Source organism: Alligator mississippiensis, chromosome 1, assembly GCF_030867095.1.
Source record: "Alligator mississippiensis isolate rAllMis1 chromosome 1, rAllMis1, whole genome shotgun sequence".
Lineage (NCBI taxonomy): Eukaryota > Metazoa > Chordata > Crocodylia > Alligatoridae > Alligator > Alligator mississippiensis.
The window spans coordinates 335,082,829-335,105,209 of record NC_081824.1 but is presented as its reverse complement, the minus strand read 5'-3'; the positions used below and the strand labels follow the sequence as shown (position 1 = coordinate 335,105,209).

Genomic DNA, 22,381 nt, shown 5'->3' with positions numbered 1-22,381 from the left:
CTTTTTAAACAGGTGAGGCATGGGGTCCCCTGGTTTGGCTGCACCTCATGGAGGGTAGGGCCACACTAATCATATCTTGCAGGCTGAGAGAGGGTAGTGACAGAGCCTCTCATCTCTGTAGATGTTTAGTGAAGTTTGTTGGACATTCAAGGCTACTAAAGAAATAGGAATAATTGGAACTGAGAAAAAAGGCACTCAGCATGGGAGTAAAGAGGAAGGTGAAATTTAGTTGATGAAGTGGTTCACCATGATTTGAAAAAGGGTCAGTGCTGAGGGGAATGGAGCACAGTAAGTACTATGTCTTATTCAGATGAGCTGCACTCATTTACCTTTATGGTATACTTCAAATGACAATAAACGTAAACCTTGGCATTGTGCTACGTGTTCTATGGCCATGCTCAGTATGGGCTGTATTCAACCAACTAGGTAGTTGGTTCTCTTAAGTGAGCCCATGCTGTTTCTGACAGCAGTTTAATGATAGATGACATAGCTAGCAATCTTGTATTGGTTCAAGGTACTATCAAAGGACTTCAAATTTCAAAGTAAGGTTTTCCTGATCCAATTTCTAAGTTTGCATGCTAAAAATAAAAAATAAATAAAAATAAAGATAAAAAATCCTAAAGCATACAAAAGCCTATCTGTTTGGCTGTGGAATGACAATAGCTTCAGTGTATCTGATACTTTGAACTACCCAATATCAAACTAACAAGGTTTTACTGTATATGTATATATCATCACATATTGGGGAAAAATTCCCTAGGTTCATAAATCTGTAAACATATATATATATTTTTAATCCACATATTTTCTCCTTCATTACTAGTACTGTTATATGTACTAGTTGGGAAAGAGAGATACTTTTTATTCAAGAGTTGGCAATGCTTCATTGTGTTTTGTAGTTTTGCACAATAGGGATGCAAATATCCAAGTCATTCTATAAATCCTGCTCAGATCAGTCTCATTTCCTCAGAGGAAAAACTTTATTTTATAAGCAGGTCTCTTTCCTGTACTACACATATTATGCAATTAGGGGCCATAAAAATGCTTTTCTGAAATGAGAGTCATATATCATTACTTTTTTGCCACTAGGCTCTTTAGCATACCTGGAGAGTAGCTTTAATAGACAAGTAGTAACAATCTATCATTTTTTCATTATTATTATTATTTAAAGTAGATTTAACTTTGGAATCTTCTATCAGATTAAATTCTCCTTCTAAAGATTTAAGGCCCCATTCAAAGCCCAGAGAAATCAAGAAAAGACTCCTATTGCTCAAGTAGTTTGTATATGATACTATACATAGGAAATTACCTGTGCAAAGAATCAATCATCCTCTTTGAAGGCAGCCTCCATAATATCCGGGGCCAGGGGTCCCCAGAAGCACTGCAGTCGAGTCGTAGGGTGCTACCATATGTTATATCTGTTCTCTGGGGAGAGCTCCCAGTGATCTTGGCATTAGATGACTGCTTCTTCACATAGAGTTGTACTACTCTCCTGGCTGCACCCACCATGTTCGCTGCAATGCATTCATAGTTCCCACTGTCCTTCGGGGAGACATTGCGTATGTAAAGGGTTCCATTGGGGAAAACAAAGAAATTCCCATTAACAAACTGAGATGGTCGGATCTGGGTGCCATCAAAGAGCACCCAGCGAATGCTAGGAAGGGGTGCTGCTTTGGCACTGCAGTGAATGTTAATGCTGTGTCCCAGAGGCAAAGAAAAGTTTTCTTGTTTTTCCTGATGGATTATAGGAGGTAAGGCTGCAATGTGAAGCCTCACTACTACACTGTCAGCTCCTGCCGCATTGCTAGCTATGCACTTGTACACTCCTCGGTCTGTAAAGGTAGCTTCCTTGATGGTCATAGTTTGATTTTCATGCAGCATTATCCTGCTTTCAGTAGTAGTCACTTTCTGTAATATCTTCCTATCAGGAAAAATCCATGAAATATGTGGGCTTGGGATCCCATTGGCCTGGCATTCCATGACCACTGTCTCTCCAAAATAAACTGTGATATCTCGGTAGCGGGAAACTAGTATTTTGGGCTGCTGGGCGATTACTGTCAACAAGACAATCATTTTATCAACACCATGCAGGTTCTGGGCAGTGCACAAATACTGTCCACGGTCCTGAAGCTGAACATTTCGGATAATGAACGTGCCATTTTTCAAGACTTCAAACCGTTGTATCCTTGTGTTGGCTGTCATCAGAGCTCCTGGGAAGAGGTGAAAGAAAGCGGAAGGGTTGGTTTTTAAGTCATATATAATTACAGATAAAGGCACTTATAGAACTTTATAACTTTGTGTTTATTCAACACCAAATGCTTATAAACCAAACAGAATCTAAAAGTGGATATGGATGAAGAGAAGACTCTCAGTTAGGAATAATCCATATGAGCCAAATAATGCCTTTGACTCTAGTCAAGGAGTAAGCAATTATTTGAGCTGGATGGCCACTTAACAAGTTTTGTTGATCTGTTGAGGGCTTCATGCATGCAAACACATGCATTCACACATCCAGAAACAAACACACACAAACACACACCAGCTCCTAGCAGCTCTCCCTGCACCCCTCTCCTGCCCCAAGTGCAGCACCATGTCAGTAGCACCCACACCTCTACCAGGCCCTGGACCAGTCCAGCTGGGCCTGAATAACTCATGGCTCCCGGCCCTCTTCCCCCTGAAACTCCTCCTCTGCCAGCAGGGAGAACCAGACCTGAGCTTTGACTCTCTCTGGAGGCTGAGCTGTCTGGTCTGCAAATGGCCACAGGGTCAGAGCTGTACAAAGATAGACTCTCAGGGGAGAAGCATGGTCAAGAGCTCAGCGCCCCCTGCCTTGGAGCATACACCAGGTGCTGGGGGTCGGGGAGGTGGGCAGGGAGGGCTGAGCCAGGGAGGGGAGTAGCTGCCTGACCACTAGAGCTGCTTCTGCTGCTGTAACCAGCTATGGCACAAGTAAGGGAAAAGGGTGGAAGGCGCTGAAAACCAGGGTAGACATGGGCCAGATACAATTCTCCTTCAGAGGACCAACTGCAAAGCAGATAGAATCATTTGGTGGGCCAGATCAAGCCTGCAGCCCATATTTTGCCAACCCCTGCTCTAATTGAAGAATTTGACTTTTATATCTCCCTTGTTAATACTTAAAAATAGAGGGAAAACTTTTTCAGAATGTAAAGCTGTCTTTACACTTGAAGTCTTCGACTGCATGATTTTCAGGAACTGATGTATTTGGACATACAATGTAAAGAACTCTAGAGCACCATCCTCAGCATAGGGAGCTTCACCATAAATTTTTATCCAGGCAAGAGCTCATTCTTGGAGGCTTTGCAGTCTAGGAGAATAAAAGGGGTGTCTCTTCTGCTACAAAAATACTACAATTCATAATTTTCCCTGGAGATGACTTTTAATATTAACAATAAGTTACACTTTGGCCTGACCTAAAATCTAGTGAAAACTATGAAGTCTCTCCATTTATTTCAATGAGCTTTGGATCAGACCCTTAGCATACACATTTACAAAAGACTGAAAAATTATTTGTATCTCTCAGTAATAAAACTTTGGAGGTTTTTCTCTAATCCATTGGCAGTCTTTATAAAGCTTTATAAAGCCTAGTGATCCCATGACTAAGAGGGACAAAGGTGTAATTTGGTGTTTTAGATATTTGTTGTGCAATACAATTTAATTCTACTGTATTCGTATATGGAAATTATTGCATAGAGTAGAATAAATGTTTGAGTAACTCACCTGTGGAGATTTTTGTCCAAGTCACTAAAGGTTTTGGTTCTCCCACTGCTTCACATGGAATAATAGCATCTGTTTCAGCAAGGCTAGATAAGCTGTGAGAACCTTTTGTGGTGATTTTAGGTCTTTCTCCAAGTCCTCGGAAATTGGTTGAAACCTGAATTACGCTGGAATTGTGTGTCAGAATTCCTCCTAGTTTCGGCACAAGTGGAACTTTTTTATTATTATAATGGATGCTTCTGAAGGACTGAATGGTAGAAGTTATTTGAGGTCTGTTGCTTTGAGAGAGAAGTGCTGGAGAGGTGATCTTCAAAGTAGTTGTGGCAGGTGGTATGGTGCTGGAGATGTGGGATTGTGGAGGTACTGGAAACACTGGAGACTCCGAGGCAGCATTCTTTACTGTACTCTTGGTAGGTGAAAGCTGGACAACTTTCTTCTCATTTGTATTTTCTGGAGCAAATGGACTAGGCACTACAGCTTTAGGATTCATTCCTATATGTGGGAATATCCTGGTTCTATTAAAGATGAATGGAATTCTGAGACTAGGATAATATGGGATTCCTTGACTTGGAAGTTTCCCAGATGTGCCTCTGTTATCAGGAATATAGTTATTGCCAAAAATTCTGGAGTTGATATTGTATCTGTTTTGACCTTGATTGCTAAACCTGCTTGGAGTGAGGGAATTAGGTCTGTACAATGGAGTGGCTACTGTTGTGGTGGTCAGTTCTGCATGAGGGGCATTTTTATCCTGTGTTGTGTGTGCTGCATAAGCTGTTATCTCTGGTTTATTAGTATAGTGGAGGGGCTGGTGAGTTACAAAATGCTGAAATGAGCCCTGTGTGATTAGATATGGGGACCTCACTGTGCCCCTTGATGGAATCTGCTTTGGAGGCACAATAACTGGTCGCTGGTTTAAGACTGGTATCTTCCCTGCTGGCTGACGGGGAAAGTTTGCATTCAGCAGTAAACTATTGTTTGATTTGCTAGTATAGGTCCTTTTAAATTGTTCTTCTTTGGGTTGTGCATTAATTCTGTTTTGGTTTGAATATGGAGTGGAAAAAACATTTTGCCTTGAGCTAAGTATAATTCTTACACTGTCAGTTTCAACTCTCTTGGTCTCTGGCAAGCCTATTTGATTAAATATGTTATTTTCTTTTGTAGGAGAATGAACAGACACATGTAAGTTGCTTGAAATAGATGAAGGAGGAGCAGTAGGTTTTGTAAATGAGAAAGGGGTAACAGATGTAGCTGGAGAGCCAAGACTTGTAGTTGTATGTACAGGAATAGGTTCATTATCAAATGCATGTGATGTGTCTTCTTTCCTGCTCCACAGAAAAGATTTTATCTCAGTTTGTACCGGTATAGTAACAGATGTCTTTGTTTCTGTAGAAGTAAGAGACTGAGATTCTGTTGTGCTGTAGGAAGAAGATAAGGTTGTTGCTTCACTTTGATGCAGTGGTGTAGTAACCATTGTTGTCTTTAAAGGTTTTAAAGACTCCTGCAGTTTATCTGGAGTTGACAGATCCTTAAAATCTTCCATGAAATCACCAGGAGTACTTGAATAAAGCACAGTGGGAGGTGTGGACTGGAATATGCTAGGACTGATTCCATTCTCTTCATTTTTTGAGCCAAGGGAAAGAGATTCTTCTTGAAATTCTGGAATGGCTGAGTATCTAGGCCTGGCTGATGATACCAAGCTATAGATATGCTCAGAGGACACTGCAGTGCTTGTTTCCTGTGCTTTACCATTTGTAACTTCATAACCTGTTTCAGTTATATCTGCTTCAGGTACAATACCTAAAGTATGGTATGTTGATGTCTCCTGGTCTGCTTCAGGGGACACATTTAACATTGTAACAGAAGCTCTGTTAAGTCCATCATATTCTGATGTATTTGTGATAGCAGTCACAGGAACTACCAGGGTTTCAGAAGTAGTAGAAAGTGTCACATATGTTGTTTCAGGTGGAGAAGAAGTAGGCCAATGTAAAGAGGCTAAATCTGTGTCTTTGAATGTAGTTGACTTCTCTAAAACATTTGCATCTGTAACTAAAGAAGTAATCATCTCTAACTGCTTATCTTTCTCAACTTGTTTCTTAGCCTCATTTTTCTGATCCTCCCCTATCAGAGTTCCAGGTGTACTTTGAATAATGGATTCTGGTTTAGGGGTTTTTTGAACAATGGGTGTTCCCTCTGTGGTAAAAGCAGTAGAAGGAATAGGCTTTGGTCTTTGCCGAAATCTGTTGAGTCTTAATCTTCTCCTCCCATAAGGTCTTTTTCTGGGATGCTGGGTAACCAATGAGTTAGCAGAAGTAGTTTTTCTATAGGGAGTTGTCACCATTGCCATAGTGGTCAGCTTGCCAAATGAAGCAGCAGTTATACTCAGCTCTGTTGTTCTAAGAGGAGTGATAGTACTTGCCAATGTAGATGCAGGGTAGAGGTTTGAAACAGGCACATTTTTATGTGCATCTCCCTTGAAACTCTCCTGACTGCTACTAGACATTCTTATGTGAGTCTCTATGTCCTTGCTAACCTGTGGCTCTTCACCGGTTTTGCCACTACCTGATGTGAAAACTTGATTATTTCTGCTTAACTCAACATCTGCAATTTTAGTTTGACCTGTTGGTACCCCTGTATGCTGATGCGTTATGAAACTGCTGGCTCCAATGCCAAAGCCTTTAAATGGAGTAGAGGATGAATAAATAGTAGGAGTGGATATTACATCTATGTAGCTGATCTCATTCTTCTGAGAATGTACAGAGTCAGCATGCACATGGTTCACTTCAGTGCTCTGTGAAGTTGTCTCCACATTGGTTAGGAAATCTATAGGTTGGGATGCAGTAGGGAAAGCAGCATCCTCTGGTAGCTCTGCAGAAGCAGATGTTTCCTCTGCTGAATAAGGAGGTGTTGCCTCTGCATTTTCTGCTATGAACAAATTACTTTGAGTATGAGGCATGCTAGTTATCATTTTTTTATTAAGAAGCTCTTTTGTGGAAGTACTCCTGCTTGTTTTGGATGTCAAAAAATAATCCCTTTTTTGACTACCGTGCTGCTGATCTTGTGTTATTAAGGTTGAAGAGGCTGTTGAAACATATGTCTCCCACACAAAAGGGTTTTCTACAGTGTATATACTTGTAGGTGATTGAAAATGCTTGTATTCAGTGGAAGGCCCTGTCTCTGTGCTCATTAATGTGGGTTGACCTGAAGGTCTGTGATCTTGACTATAATCCTGTCCTATAACAGTGGGGGCAATTGTGGCTGAGGGCAGCTCATTCTCACCCACGTGGGATGCCTCTGCTGAAGACTCTTCTATATCAGCTTCTATCTCCAGCGCTGGTTTCAGGGGGGGGTTGGCCACTAGAGAAGGAGCTGTTGTGGCCTTCTGCATAACTAAGGACAACGCAGTTCTTAAAGAAAGGGTGGGTGCTACTGTTGTTTTAGGCAGATTTCTTCCACGAACCTTTGCCAAAATGTCAGCCCAATGCTGTGGATTGATCTGTTTGTTTGCCATATTAATTCTCCTTCGAGATTCAAATACTCTACGGCCTTCTGCCACGTTGCTCTCTTGGGTTTTATCTGTAGCTTTCCAGAATTTCATTTTTCTCCTGCCTTTTTTACCTTTTTTAAGTTGAGCCTCAGGTACCAGGTCATTCTTTTGTTTAATCGATACTTCCCGGTCTTTCAGGTGGTTCTTTTTGTGCGGGGGCTCATTGGTCTCTTCTGCACCTGACCCTCCCTCATCTTCTGTTATACCCCCTCTTCTCTTGGTGGAGCTTTTTGAAATTGGACGCTTCCTCAGTTTTACCTTTTTAAAGGATCTGTCAGATACCATCTTACTTATTGTAACCCTAACAGCAAACTGATCTGATCCCCACTGATTCACTGCTACACACCTATAATAGCCACTATCACTGGTATGGCTGTTTGGAATGAACAACGTGGCATTGTCTAACATGTATCCTTTTGATGAGTTTGATAAATGATTAAGCACATGGCCATTTGGAAGGATCCAGCTCAGCTCTGCATCTGGTACAGCAACTGCCCTGCAAGGCATGACTATTGGCTCTCTAACATTTTTTTCAACCCTCATGACATCAGGGTCAGCTGGCTGAATCACTGGAGGTTGCACTAAAACTCGATAGGCCATTCGGTCTACTTCATCTCGCACCTGAGCAACACAGTGGTACAATCCAGAATCAACATAGTCTACTTTTTTGATTATTAACTGGCCACTGCTGAGGATGGAAAACCTGCTTTCTTTCTCATTGAAAGGAGCTTTCAGTTTTTTCCCATCTGGAAACACCCACTGAATGGAGGGACTCTCCGATGCTTTCACATTGCAGCTCAGCTGACAGTCTGAGCCTTCAATTACACTCTGGGCTGTCCTTATGTTCTGACTTTGCTCTATCATTACCCAACTGCTTCTCTGAGGTTTTGTGTCTTTGGTCTGAATGGCCTGAGAAAAGTGAGTAAAAAAAGACAGCACTACTTTTTTCCCTGTGCTTTGGCGCCTGTTTAATTGGATGTTTATCAGAGGTTGCATCACCCAAGCAGGTTCAGCAAGTATTTGAGCTTTGACACCTGTGTAATAAAAGGCATCATAATCTGAGCCTTGCCTGTATCGATAGCTTATTTTAGGTTCTTTGCTAAGCATGATTTCTCTTTCTAATTTAACAGGCACCTCACTGTAATAAGCTATAAGCTTCCATAGTTTTTCATAGTTTTCTCGGTTCATTGGGCATTCAAAATCCAGTGAAATTGTAGCATTAATTTCAATTTCCTGCGGAGAAATTTGGTTCCACTGAATTTTGGTAGAGTCTGCTGGCTTCTTGATTTCACAGTTCAGGTTCACTATGTTTCCATGCTCATCAGTCATATTCAGAGTAATGTTCCATGTGGATGACTGAAAGTCCTCCACAGGAAACTCATAACTATCACCTCCTTCCTCCTCATTAATGCTGCTGTTCTGTTTCAGTGAGGACTGTACAATGGGTTTTCTACATGATATATCCTTTACATTTTGAATATCTTGTTTCTCCAGATGCTTGGGACTGGAGCACTTAGAGCAGAGCTGTCCTCCTTCATAGGCTTTATCCTTTTTGCACTTTAAGACACCTAGAGACACAAAAAACATACATTCTAGGAAGCTGTACAAAATTATGGCACAGAAGTCTGACATTATCCAGACATCTTAATAAATGCTTTAGCAACACACATATCATAGGTCAGATTTTCAGAAGTGACTTATGTGCTTCCTTTTCCATTCCAGATCTCCAGTTGAGGCAGGTGCTGAGCAGCAACAGCTACCACTGACTTCAATAGGAGGTTTCAATGTTCAACACTTCTGAAAATCAGACCCACCATTTCACAGACTGGACCTCAAGAAGTATAGGCATGGAAGACCACTTTTTAAACCATCACCTGTATTGTCCAGCCCATTTTATTCAGACACATATCTCTGCTCTACCCATAAAATGAATATAAACATACAGAGAAATAGGCCTTTATTTATGATGCGCAGATATGTTCCTATTTGCTTGAAGAGTTACCTTTTCGTTTGCAAAATAAAGTATGTGCAAAAATGATGAAGCGATATAGACTTCAGTGTTTGAAAAGGTACATTTCTATCACTGTGGCATCAAAAGAGTAAGTATTAGATCTTTTCAACATTTTTCTGATGACATTTTTCCATCAGCAAACATATTTTCATCAAAACTGAAATGTCATAAAATCATAAGGTTGGAAAGGACTCAAAGGATCACCTTGTCCAGACCCCTGAACTCAAAGACTTGAGTTTCATTGTCTGGGAATCAAACTCAGATCAACTGCTTAGAAGACAGCTATGCCCACTGCTGTCACTAACATCCTAAAAATGAAACTTCCCATACCTAACTACTAGACTATATGGGAGGCCTTAAAACATAAGTAATTTTTACAATCAGTGGAAACAGTTGATGGTTTCACCAAAGATGGGACTTGAATTCATGATTGTTAGCTCCAAATACCTGTGCTTTATCCATTAGACTATTGGGATAGGACCCATAAGAGAACACATTGATTTTAATGTCATTTTTATACTGATTAAATTGAAACAAAGCACCTTCATAATATAAAAAATCTACTTTGCCATTTTCAAAACAAAGCATTTTGATTGTTTCATTTGAAAAACTTTTCCTTTATACTTGGTATTAAAATTTTATTATATAATATAGAATATCAAAATGAAGCATTTCCATTTTACCAAAATATTTGTTGTTAGAATTTCATTTATAATTAAAATATTACTTGTCAGTTTGACACCCCTTCTTCCCTGTAGGAATTTTTGTCTTCATTGAGATTTGGAATATTTAATTAAATGAATTGATCAAATTCTAGATAGTCAATGTATGATGTTTTAAAGTAAAATGAAATGTTATCAGCCTCAGGGCTTACTCAGTAGAGAACTGTCTCACAAAGAGAAACAGTCTTGACTAATCATTGTTAAAAACAGTACTTATGGTCATACCCTATCATGTACGGAGCTTGTTATAAAATGGATGAAGGAGTCCTATAAAAATAACTGAATATAAAGATCATTTCATCATTTGAACATTTCAAGGTTATCTTCATTGCTATTCCTGAACATAACTGAGGGTATGTGCACATGTTATTCTCAGATCAATCTAGTTAGTGTTAGGTTGATTTAAGTGCTGAACTATACAGATATTCAGGAAGTTTAAAACAGGCAATAAATGGCTGGCCCAGTCTAAATTAGTTCAACTAAGGTGGTGCACTATGTAGATCAGACTAACCTGTGCCCAATTTAACTAAGGATGTATACATATTCAGAGCACAAGCCCAGGCCTGGGAAAGCCCAGATGCTCATCCCAGTCCTGGGCCTACACATTTCTCCCCTGTCCCCCACATCTGTTCTGCTTAGGCTATTTTTAGCCCTACCAAACACCCACATAGTCCTACTACTCCTCCTGCACAGACCCCCCCCCCCATGATCACGCCAAAACCTCACAGACTCATCAAAACCTCCCACAGACCTGCTAGCCCTCTCTTGAACCTGTCCTCCCCTCTCCCACCCAGAATGATTGAGAGTGTGTTCCTGCCACAGCTACTGGCACCAGCAAATGTGTGTACAAACGCGACCAGATATATGATCAGATGGCTTAAAGTAAGCTGTGTCATTGTAGATTGGGTCCTGCAAATGTGTGCGTGTGCTCTAAACATCCTGACTTAAAAGATATGGATCTTCATATATTAACCATGGCAAACCATAATCACATATGTCCTTTCCCAATTGTTGCAACCTTCCAGATGCATCTCCTAGTCCTAACCCCCTTTTCTTTTTTTTCTCCCTCTCTGTTCTACAGTTGAATGTATTGCTTCCAGTTCTCCAAATGTCTTCCCAGAAACAGCTTTTAATTCTCTGGGGGCGCATCTACATGAGATACTACAAGTGCAGTAAACTTATTCTACTGCCTGTCAGTATGGCTGGCAAAAACCATGCTAATGTAGAATTATTATATTGCGTAGTAGCATCACCTAAAAGGTGTGTGCCATTGCTACTGTTCAGTAGTGCTGGTAATAACAGGTACTAACTAAATGCACAGTAACCACTGCATACTAATGCACATGTAGACATGCCTTGGGTAACTTTCATTTGGATTTATAACAAAAAAAGCCAGTATTTTGGCTCTTGCACCATGGATATATCTTATGACTCCACCGACCTTTTTTGTTTCCATTTTTTATTGCATTTTTTAATGTAAGGATTCATGATTCAGTCTGTGATAGAATACTGAATTTAGCTAAAGATTAATAATTGCTTCTTGATTAAATTCATGGTTATAATTTAATCAAGATGCTTGTTTTTGGGATAGTGAAAAAAAAACACAACAGCTCTTAGGATAGTTACAAGATATAAGCAGTACAGCCCAGAGGATACTGAAGGGTTTCATATGGACAGCAGAGGCATGTCAAATTAATGAGACATTGCCACAGTCTTGAGCATAATAAATCACTCTTTTTTTTTCCTTACCTACTGACATTTCATTCCAGTCAAGAAACCATTTCAAGTTGCAGTCACAGGACCAGGGATTCCCATGAAGATAAAGATTTTCCAGGAGTGGCATTCTCTGAAACATCCTTTCAGGCAGTGTCCTAATGGCATTTTCAGACAGGTAGAGGTGTCTTACTGTTGACAGTTTGAAATAATCAAGAACGATAAATGTTGAAAATGTGTTGGGATGCAGCTGCTGAATTAAGTTTCCTTCTAAATGGAGCAATCTCAGGGAAGTTAATCCATTAAAAGCATATGGGTGAATGAATTCAATTCTGTTATGGTCCATGTGCAGTCTCATTAGGCTTGAAAGTCCTTGAAGGGTTTGGCCTGTAATGACTTTCAGTTTATTGTAACTAATCTTGAAAACCTAAAAAGGCCAAGAAAGAAATAACTTCTTATTCATAACAGGAAAACAGTGCAGAAAGATTTTTTTTTAAATGGTCGTTAATAGAAATTATCATGACATTAGTGTGGTTCAAAATCTTTTAATATATTTGAAAGAATAATGGTCATCCCACTGGACAATAAAAAAGAATCCTACTTGTGTTTTTTTCAGTGAATAACTTGCAATTTATAATATTTAGAAATACCTGAGCATTACCTGTAGAGACACAAGATCTTTTAAAGCCCCATTGGGTATATTTTGGATGTCATTTCCATGAATCATGAGCAATTCCAGTTTTGTAAGCCCTGCAAATGAGTTTTCAGATATAGATTGTATGCTGTTAAACCTGGAAAAAATGATAACATTCGGTTATATTTCTTTCATGACAAACTCTTATGAAAAGCTAAATATAAATTAATAAAATCTACATTTTAAAGAAACTTCAGATGAATCCTAATATGTATAGCTGAAGGACCAAAACTTACTATACATTTTTACAAGGCAAGTGTACTTAGCTCATACTTACATTAATGTTATTTTACCTTGATTTATGATAGTTTGGCCATAATTTAAAAGTAGAAGCAATAAATGAGAATTTAAATTTTAAGAGCTGTTGGTTAGTATACTTTTCCATAAAGCTAACTTTTGTGGGAATGGTACAAGGAATGGCATGAAGCCAATCTATGATGGCATGGAGACTGGCAACCTAGAGGATGAATAATGTTGCCAGCAAAGCCACTAACATTAAATGAATAAAGATTTGTGGAGAAAACTTTAAAAACAAATGTTTGCCAAGCAATGCTTGATTCAGAAAACCATTTATTAGCTTAAATGCTTCTCTTATTCTCATGATGTGAAATTGGGCATTGAATGAATGACATACAATGTAGGAAATGACCTTCTAGTTATAAAATTTGAGTCTAGAAATTTATTTTGAGACAGAAAGGACAGAAAGGCTATTTGCTATTTCTGCTTTCTCGACTGGCTTGTCAAGATCCATCTGTGAACATAGAAGCCTTAAGTTTGGATGCCCAATTCTGCATTTGGACACCCAGCACATAGGCACAAAGGACAAATGTACATGCTGATTTGACCTCTAGCAACTGTGAATTACATATACATTTAAAATATTATTTTTCAGGGTGAGTTTTAAACCATCAGTAGAGAATCATAGAACACTGAGTCTCGAAGGGGTCTGAGAGGCAATCTAACCCATATCCTTGCCCCATGCACGAAGAAGATGAATTTGGATTTTACAGTATATGGTGTTCTTGAAGGGTTTGGAGTTTACTAAAGATTTCTGGTCGCTGTTTCTTGCTGTTCTTGTTTCTTAACGCTATTTTAATCCTATCATAGAGCCGCTTGGGCTTAAGGAACACCCATAAATTATCTCTTTTTACACCCTCTCTTTCATTATTTCAGAATCATTTTCAGTAAGAAAACAGCCTGCTCTATATAATTCCATTGCTTTTTTGTGCCTATTATGAATAAATTCTAGTATGTATTTCTAGTCTGAAAGCAAATGTGACAGCAAAGAAACACGATTTGTATATCCTACAAAAACGTCTTTTATGCCAATGGAAAAATAATTTTAAAGCAAAGTAGGTGGAACCGTGTAATGCCTACATTATTAAATAAGGATTTTTTTTATAAGAAAAAAAAAACTCTCGGGGTGCATCTACACGTCGCCCAATGGCAGCATAGCAATGTGCTACATTGCCGTACAGTACACTACAGTGACATAGTGATCATGTGGGTCTACATGATCAGCAGCTGCACTGCCATAGTGGCACACTCCCCCAGCATAGCGCACCGCTATAGTAACATGGAGGCGAAATCTAATCATACATGGCACACATGGTGCAGTATGGGCGGTTACTGTGCCATGCTTTAGTACTTCCAAAAGGAAGTACTAAAGCACGGTGCATAGCAACATCGCTGTATGGCAACATGTAGACACACCCGTAGGGTAGTATGTTCAAAAACAGCAACGTGATTTAGGGGTCTACATCCTGTTTTCAAAAGTACCTTAAGTCTATAATTTCAGAGGTAGTTAGGCAGGTAGGTACTTTTCTAGGATGTTCAACAAAAGCATGTTTATTGCCTCACTTCTATTGAAATCAATATCAAAATTGAATATAAGATCTAAAGGTCTAAGACTTTTTTTTAAATGGGTCTTATGTCCTATAAATCATGTAGCAGCCTCTAGAAATGCTCTCTCTGGTTTATAGGACCAAATCATACAGCATGACAGCACAAGTTTTACTCACAAAAAATGGCTGCCTAAATACAAATGATATAAAAGGAGCACATATTTTGTAGACATGAAAGAGAATTGCTTATATAAAAATATTTTTACATTGAAGTCCCCTTTACATAAACATTTTTTTTTATTTTATGTTTATTTTGTGACTATTTCTTCTACATGCACAATTCAATCATGTAATGGGTGTATTGTCCGCAAACTCAAATTATGTGCCAACTATTGAGCATTTAACACAGTGTTTCCTGGCAGTGGTTTTTAATAGAAAATGCCTTTAAAATGAGGGCATTGCCAAAATATAATTATGATTTAATATTTGTCAGACAGGGCATCTGCATCACAGTTAACAAAATGACATGTTCTGTGTTCCAAATAATTTAACATCTAAATTTCACAGAGAAATATTGGGCTACTATATATAGACAATAACCTATTTTACTGCTTATTAAAACATCACATAAAAAGTATTCAATTATACTAATGTACAATAAAATAGGCAACTGCGCATTAAGCATCATTTAAAAACCATGCACATTTGTTACTGCACATAAGGCAGCATAATACATATTTTTTTAGTAACTCATATTGGAGGTACTAAATTTAATGTGCATTAGAAAAAGTGCCTTAATGCACATGTAGACATGACTATTGAGAAGTAAAGGGAAGCGGGTGGGTGAGAAATGAACAGACTGAGAGAAGGGGAGTACATATTCCATATGTTCCTTGAAAAATCAGGCAACTGCAATTGAGAATAAGATAGGTCAAAAGTGAGGTAATGGCATGGCTGTGGAAAGGTAATGGAAAGAACGTTTCAGAAAGGCTTTGAAAAAAACGGTACATGGAAATTAATGTAATTCTGTCTGTAAAGAGAAAGGGAGAAAGCCTGAGTGAGAAAAGATGACAAAGGAATATTAAAACAAGAGTTAGCCATTAATCAGGGTGAGGGGTACATTGAGACATAGTGACCAATAGGCTGCATCAGAGTCATGTAGTACCTCATCAGTGGGTGTGTACATGTGCACATTTACTGTGGAGTAACCAAAATTATTGTGAAGTACAGGCATGTGTCTACATGCACATGCCAGTAGTGCACAGTAAATATGGTGACTTATACTGACTTGAGAATAAATTTGATACCTGCATCATGCAGGTATCAAATTTACACCCAATTACTTACTGTAGAGTAATGCATGTGTAGACACCTTACTGTGCAGTAACACCATGTGCATGGACTTCCTTAGGACTAACAATAGTCCCAAGTCAGTCCACACACAGTGTTAATGCATTGTAATGCCTGCATGTATAGATGCCAGCTTATTCCTGCTTACTGTGCACTAACTTACTGCACAGTAAATTTAAGACAGTGTAAATGCACATGTAAACACACGTTTGAAGATTAACTTGATTAAGAGATGTATATGCATCACGGGGATGAAAGCAAGAGGTGGCTATGTGGTCAGAGAAGTGGAAAAACATTCAGTGATCTCATGGATGGAACTACTGAAATTCTACCAAAAATGCCTTGGATTTAGTGGTAGCCTAGTAACTTGCCATAACTAACACTGAGAACCCCTGAAGAGAATTGCTTAATGTCTGCATGGAACGAGTAATTTTATGTGAGACATCCATTTTCCTAAGTAGCCGGTGTCAGACATAAAGAACACAGCAAGAATGTGTCTGAACAGTTTTTCATTTATGCTTGCAATCTGTCCTGGCTATAAAGAAAAAAGGAAAGATAAAGGATAAATGATTAAAATGGATTAAAAAACCCCAAAAACAAAATTTAAAAAGTACAGAAAAATGGAGAGAATACCAGAATTAAGCCTAGCCACTAGTGGAGAAGGGTATAAAGAGTGAGGCAGGGCATACACATTTTAAATGTACACATAGCTTGATATTTGGGTGGTTAAATCAAGGAATACTGCAAATGGGCGGCAAATTACAGTTGGCTGATCTTTTTTGTCATAAATGAATACATATCATTCTCTGGAAAGAAAAGCAAGCTAAACCAAAATTTTATATTCTATTTGGAGAGCGATAGATACACAAGTTAGAAATGAATTAGTGGGCTTTAGCATTATTTTTACACCATGAAATGAAGTTACAGTAGCATAAAACTAGTACAAAAATGACATCAAGGTCAGACATCCTGATGTGGAACAGCTTAACGCCTTCTATACCATTTAGTTAATCTAGATTCAGGACTAATTCAAATTATTACATCAATATAAACAGTAAGACTCTACTGATGAATGTAGGTCATTAAATAATCTTAGACAGACGCGTAAAGAAAAAGACAATGAATCTTGTTTGTAGGCATTAATTTAGCTATTCAAACATTTACTTTCTTTTAGTTTAACTTCAGCTGGCAATTTAAAAACAAGCCAGATTCTCTAGTGCTCTTTTACCACTTTCTACTCCTTTGTTATTACAAAACAGTCATTACCCTGAGTTAACAGTCTCCAGATGAAGTCTTTCTGTGTATGGGCATCCTCTGGGGTAGTAGTTGTTATAATTACTTTTCTGGAAGGGTAGGTTATATACATATATATATGGTTAATAATGAATAAAGATCATTTTATAATCTAAAAGAAATCAGCCAAAAAGGATAAGAAGACCAAAGGAAGATGCTGGCTTGCATATTTTTTTATTTTTACACCCTAAGGCCAGTTAAGTCACAAGAGTTTTGCCATTGACTTAAATCAGGCCAGATGTCATTTGTATATGTCTCAAAATAGCAGGATGGAAATGGGACATGAGGCATGCACATAAGTATTTAAGGCCTTCTTTGAAGAGACTCCAGAGGACAAAAAATGAGGCTAATTAGGCAACACAAAAGAGGGGCAAATACATTTGCACTGGCAACCTTAGTTTTGAATTTTCCCTAAATTTTGAGTTCTTGACTATGCAACATCAATATTCTTTTAATAATGTTTTTATTTTTATACAATTTTTTCAGTTAGAATAGTGAATCCTATTCATATTCAATACCTTTTATTTTCAAAAAAAGATGTAGGGCCAGTTAGAAAAATGCAAACATGTCAAGATAGAGTTTGGTCTCTATTCATTGCATCTTGATTAGCAATAACTTTGAGACAACAGACTCAAATGACTCCTGGAGTATCTTATCTGTTAGATTTATCATTTCATTCATATTTATTTGTGCATACAATTTTATTTTCTAAATGCAGACTGCTATAAGATGATGCTGATAGCAGATGATCAGAAATATCCCAGACAAGAATTTGGAAATCTGATCTAGCCAGGCTAATTATAGTAGTTATCTGTCACTCCATAGTTAGTTTCATTGCTTTCAAATGAGACCCTATGAAGGCTAAAAAGCTACAAATGCTTTTTAGTTACTGCATACTATAGTATGATGCAGTATAGAAATGTGTCCTTTTTAAAAAGGTATATTATTTGTTATACAGGATTGGTTTAAAAGATGTAGAATTTTTTTTAACTTTAGTTGAGCAAATAAGTCAATACCTGAGTTATCCTTCACAAGTCAGAGACAGTTTTCCAGTTTCTAAGTTATTTTACAAACATATTGGCTACCATCACAGTTACCAGTTTCTCACTGGGTACAACATTCTTTAAAATATATCTTATTTATTCCAGATGTGGTACCAAATATTCATATACTAAATTAATGGAAATCTCTCAACAGTATGTAATATAAAGTATTCTATTAATCTGTATTGACTAAGGCAAAGATTCGCTCTTACCATCTTTATAAAATACTGTGACAAGACTTAAAAATAACACCTATGGCAAAAAATGCCCATTTATGTTTGACAACTAAAATTGGCCAGAACATTTTTCTACCAGTGACTGAGATATTAGTTTGAACTCCACAACTTATCAACAATCATTCACAATTACAATGCTATCTAAGGAGGACACACATCTCTCACCATGTAACATATGTACAGATCTATATGGGATTATATACAAAGAATGTAAAACTATTCAGTAAAATTGCAATACTAACCCAAAATTGATTCTTTCCACATGTTTAGAAAGTCTTCCTGGAACAGCTGCTAATGACCGAAATGTGCAGTGAACCTCAGTGGGAACATAACAGGCACATGAGTGTGGACACGGAAATGCAATTTGTGGAAGCCCCAGAGACAGAATCAGCACCACGGAGAGTGCCACAAAATTTGCCCTCTTTTGCATCTTGTCAGCTTTCTTCTCTTTGTTTTACCTGCTTTATTCATAAAAGAAAAGTGTTGTCAAAACACAGTTATTTACCACGATCACTTAAATTACATAAAAGACTTCCTGGTTGTTTTATGGAATACAGAGAGGGTAAAAAAGATGAAGAAGAGGCTTTGTACACATTTATAGATTCTGGAGAGCAAATTTAAAAAAACCTGATAGAACACAGTATTTTCCTTTCAGGTTATTTTCTATTTCAAAGTCATTTGTTTTTCTTATTCCCTTCAGTAACTATTTTCCCAGTATTATACCAATATTATATTATCTATGGTGAAGCATTTTCTACTTTGGATTTGTATGTGTATAATATGTACACGATATGGCATTCTCTGGCAGTTTATCTCAGAGAACTAGAAATCTGTATAAGTGGTTGTTGACATAACCTACCATAAACTTTCAACTTGAGACTAGATATTGTTGTACAACATCATTTGAGACAAAATTACCAATGGGAGCTATGGAAAACTAGGAATTCTAAAATCTAGACCATTATTTTGAAACCTAAATATGGATCTAGGAGGAAACAAACCCCTAAATGTGAAAATTTGGCTTAAACATATATAATCTCTCTACCTACAATAAATTTTAACCAATAGTTTCAAAATTTTATTTTAAAATTATGCACCTAAATTCATATTTAAGCATACAAATAAGTATCCTTATTGTACAAAATCTATTGAGAATGTCACTGGATTTAAGTACCAAGCATTTGCAAAAATAATTTCAGTAAATTCAGTGGCTAAGTGTATCAGTTAAATGGCCTAGTTTCTGAGAAAAAGTTACAAAAAATGTGGACCTAAATTTTAAAACCTTATGGAGATCTTTGAGGCCTTCTGATGAAAGGTGTAACAAAAAGTATATAATTATTACTCCTGCTGTTATTATACAAGATAGCATAACAATGAGGGCAATGTTTGCAACTCTGTTGAGACATATTTATGACTACATTAAAATCTAGTGTTTAATATTTTATTTTTTTACCTTAGTATAAAAGTCACATTTCTTAAATGTAACTTTCTTAAATCTGCAAGCAATAAGACTCAGGACTTTTTTCCACCAACTTCATATGCAAACCATTAAAACTCAAAGAAAGGATTAACCAAGATGGAGTATTTTCTCAAATGCCTGTGGTTAAGTTAAAAAAGACTATATAACAATGACAAACAAACAAAAAACTCTTTTTGTGGGTAAAAACTATGTACATATTTAGGTGTCATTCCAGTTAATGAAAATTACCAACCTGAAATATCAAGTTCTGAGAATACTAACACTATTTTTCCTTTTTCATGATTCTTGCAGAAGTGACATCATCAAAAATTGCTCTATGATGCCAAAACAAACTTGGACAAATATTTTACCCATGTAGGGAAAAAGGGAAGGTAATATGAAATGTCTGAAGCATCCAAAGTTTTCTCAGTCCCATGGAAATCTGAAAAATTCCAAATTCATACCTAATATTTATTAATTCAGGTTTATGCAATGTGTTTAAGCCCCCTAAATGATGTTTAAATCAGTAACTCGCATATATGATTTTTATGAGAAGTGAAATAATCAAAAGATTTCCATGATTTAATCTACAACTGAAAATAGAATATTTGGTTTAGGAAATTGATACATAAGTTTAGGAAACTGAAAGAAAAGTCTTGAAAGAGGCACCACTCCTTTTGCATGATCTGAAAAAGGATTTGATATGTCTGCTAAGAATCAAATGGTAGGCAAAACAAATGAGCAAGCAGAGGAAGCACCTTCCTAAGTAAACCTACACTTAGATATATATAGATATAGATATGAATATAGATACAGAGATATAGATATATAGAGAGAGATAGATATACACGCACATACATATAGATATAGATATAGATACACACACACAAACACACACACATATATAGTGTAGGTTTCTTAGTCGTTGAAGAAATCATTGAACAAAACTGGCCCTAGGACTGACCGCTGGCATCTACTATATATATATACTATATCCAGGGGTCAGTCCTGGGGCTGGTTTTGTTCAATAACTTCATGAACAACCTGGAAGATGGCATAGAGTGCACCCTCAGCAAGTCTGCAGATGACACCAAGCTGGGGAAGTAGTAGATGCACTGGAGGGTAGTGCTAAGTTTCAGATAGACCTCAACACATTGGAAGATTGGACAAATTGGAGGATTAGGTTAGATACTAGGAAGAACTTTCTCACTAGGAGGGTAGTAAAGCATTAAAAAAGTCTACCCAGAGTGGTTGTGGAATCTCCATCCTTAAAGGTTTTTAAGATCTGGCTAGACAAAGCCTTGGCTGGCATGACATTATTGGGGACAGTCCTGCTTTGAGCAGGGGGTTGGACTAGATAAGCTCCTTTGGTCCTTTTCAACCCTAATTTTCTATGCTTCTAGGATTTTATTATTCTAATATTACACAGTGTGAAAGAAAACAGAAGTAGGCACTGGAAATACCAATGAGTGTGGAGTTGCCTTTAACCAGCAGGAGTCAATAATAGGAATATAGTGTTCAGAGGAACAGAGAAAATAGAAACAAGCAGCTAAACAGCATGCTGAGGGGAACAGGAGCATGAGCAGCATGTGCAGGAGAGTTGGGTAGAAGGGGATAGATCAGTACACAGAAGGTGACAGGAGAACCAGTAGGCAACAAAGAATGTTCCTAGGAGCAAGAGAAGGAGCAAAACCCATGCATAGGAGCTGCCATGATTCCCCTGCTTTGGCAGGGTGTTAAATCGATGTTGCCAGGGGCTACGTCTATATGAGACACTGACTGTACAGTAGCTCATTGCTACTGTGTAGTAAGTAGTGTTGCATGGCATGAAGCATGATGCGATGCTACTGTGCAGTAGTAACAAGCTACTGCACAGGCAGAATCACCTAAAAGCCATTCAGCGATGCTACTGTGCAATAACTCCAGTTACTGCACAGTCATTTAGTACTTGTGTTTGCATTCAGTACTTGGGTCATCTGTATCCAAACCATGCCATACAGCCATCATTTCAACTCTACATAAAAGTACCCTCAACTCTGGCCACATCTACATGTGAACTATCAACATTTCTCAACTCATGGGTCATGTTCAAAAAGTGGGTTACAAGAATATATGAAAGGTTCATGAACAAAGTTTAAAAATGATCAACAAACTTTAAAAACTGATTTTCCTTTAAAGGAGAAAAATGTTGGACATGGTGACTTTTCCCTTGTAGGCTGGCAGAGTTCCAGCCTGCAAGAAGCTGCTTGGGCCCCACTATACCCTACATATACCCACCCTCTGCCCCACGCACTGGAGGGCTGGGGCCTGGGAGGTGGAGGGCAGCAGGAGTGTGGGGCACTGGGAAGGCCAGGGAGCTGTTTTCTACTTAAACTACTTACTGGGTTTGGACTGGCCATCAATGTTTACAAATGGATCCTAGTCAGGCGCGGTGCCAGCCTCTTCCTGGTATGGGGGCTGGGCTGGGGCTACCCCAAAATTCGCCTTAATCCCCCATAGTCACTCTTCCCACCTCCACCACTGCCACCCACCCACCCCACCATGCAGCTGAGCCTGCTCTGCTCTCACCCACTCTGAGCCCAGCCCTGGCCCAGCCTCCACACCGGGAAGAGGCTGGCACAGCCCCTTCTGGGAGCGTAGCACCTTTGTGAACTCAGCTGCACAGGGCAGGTGAGTGAGCTCAGCTGTGCAGGGTAGGTAGGTGGTGGCAGCACTGGGAGGGGTGGCTATGGAGGGG

General features: G+C 38.3%; 1 protein-coding gene across 5 annotated transcripts in view; it reads right to left on the bottom strand.

Moving 5' to 3' along the window:
• MXRA5 (matrix remodeling associated 5) overlaps nt 1-22,381 on the bottom strand; it is a 31,067-nt gene that overhangs the window by 5,934 nt on the left and 2,752 nt on the right. For 2 of the 5 annotated variants that reach the window (XM_006277556.4, XM_019485412.2), the window contains exons 2-6: nt 18,428-18,646; nt 12,387-12,516; nt 11,762-12,152; nt 3,739-8,847; nt 1,310-2,210 (exon numbers count right to left, since the gene is read on the bottom strand). In XM_006277556.4, the coding sequence (XP_006277618.1) occupies nt 1,310-2,210; nt 3,739-8,847; nt 11,762-12,152; nt 12,387-12,516; nt 18,428-18,615 (6,719 nt within the window). In that variant the 5' untranslated portion in view covers nt 18,616-18,646. Of the gene's footprint in view, nt 1-1,309; nt 2,211-3,738; nt 8,848-11,761; nt 12,153-12,375; nt 12,517-18,427; nt 18,647-19,897; nt 20,087-22,381 lie in introns of those variants that run through there. The other 3 variants (XM_019485413.2, XM_019485414.2, XM_059720937.1) reach the window with 3 other exon arrangements.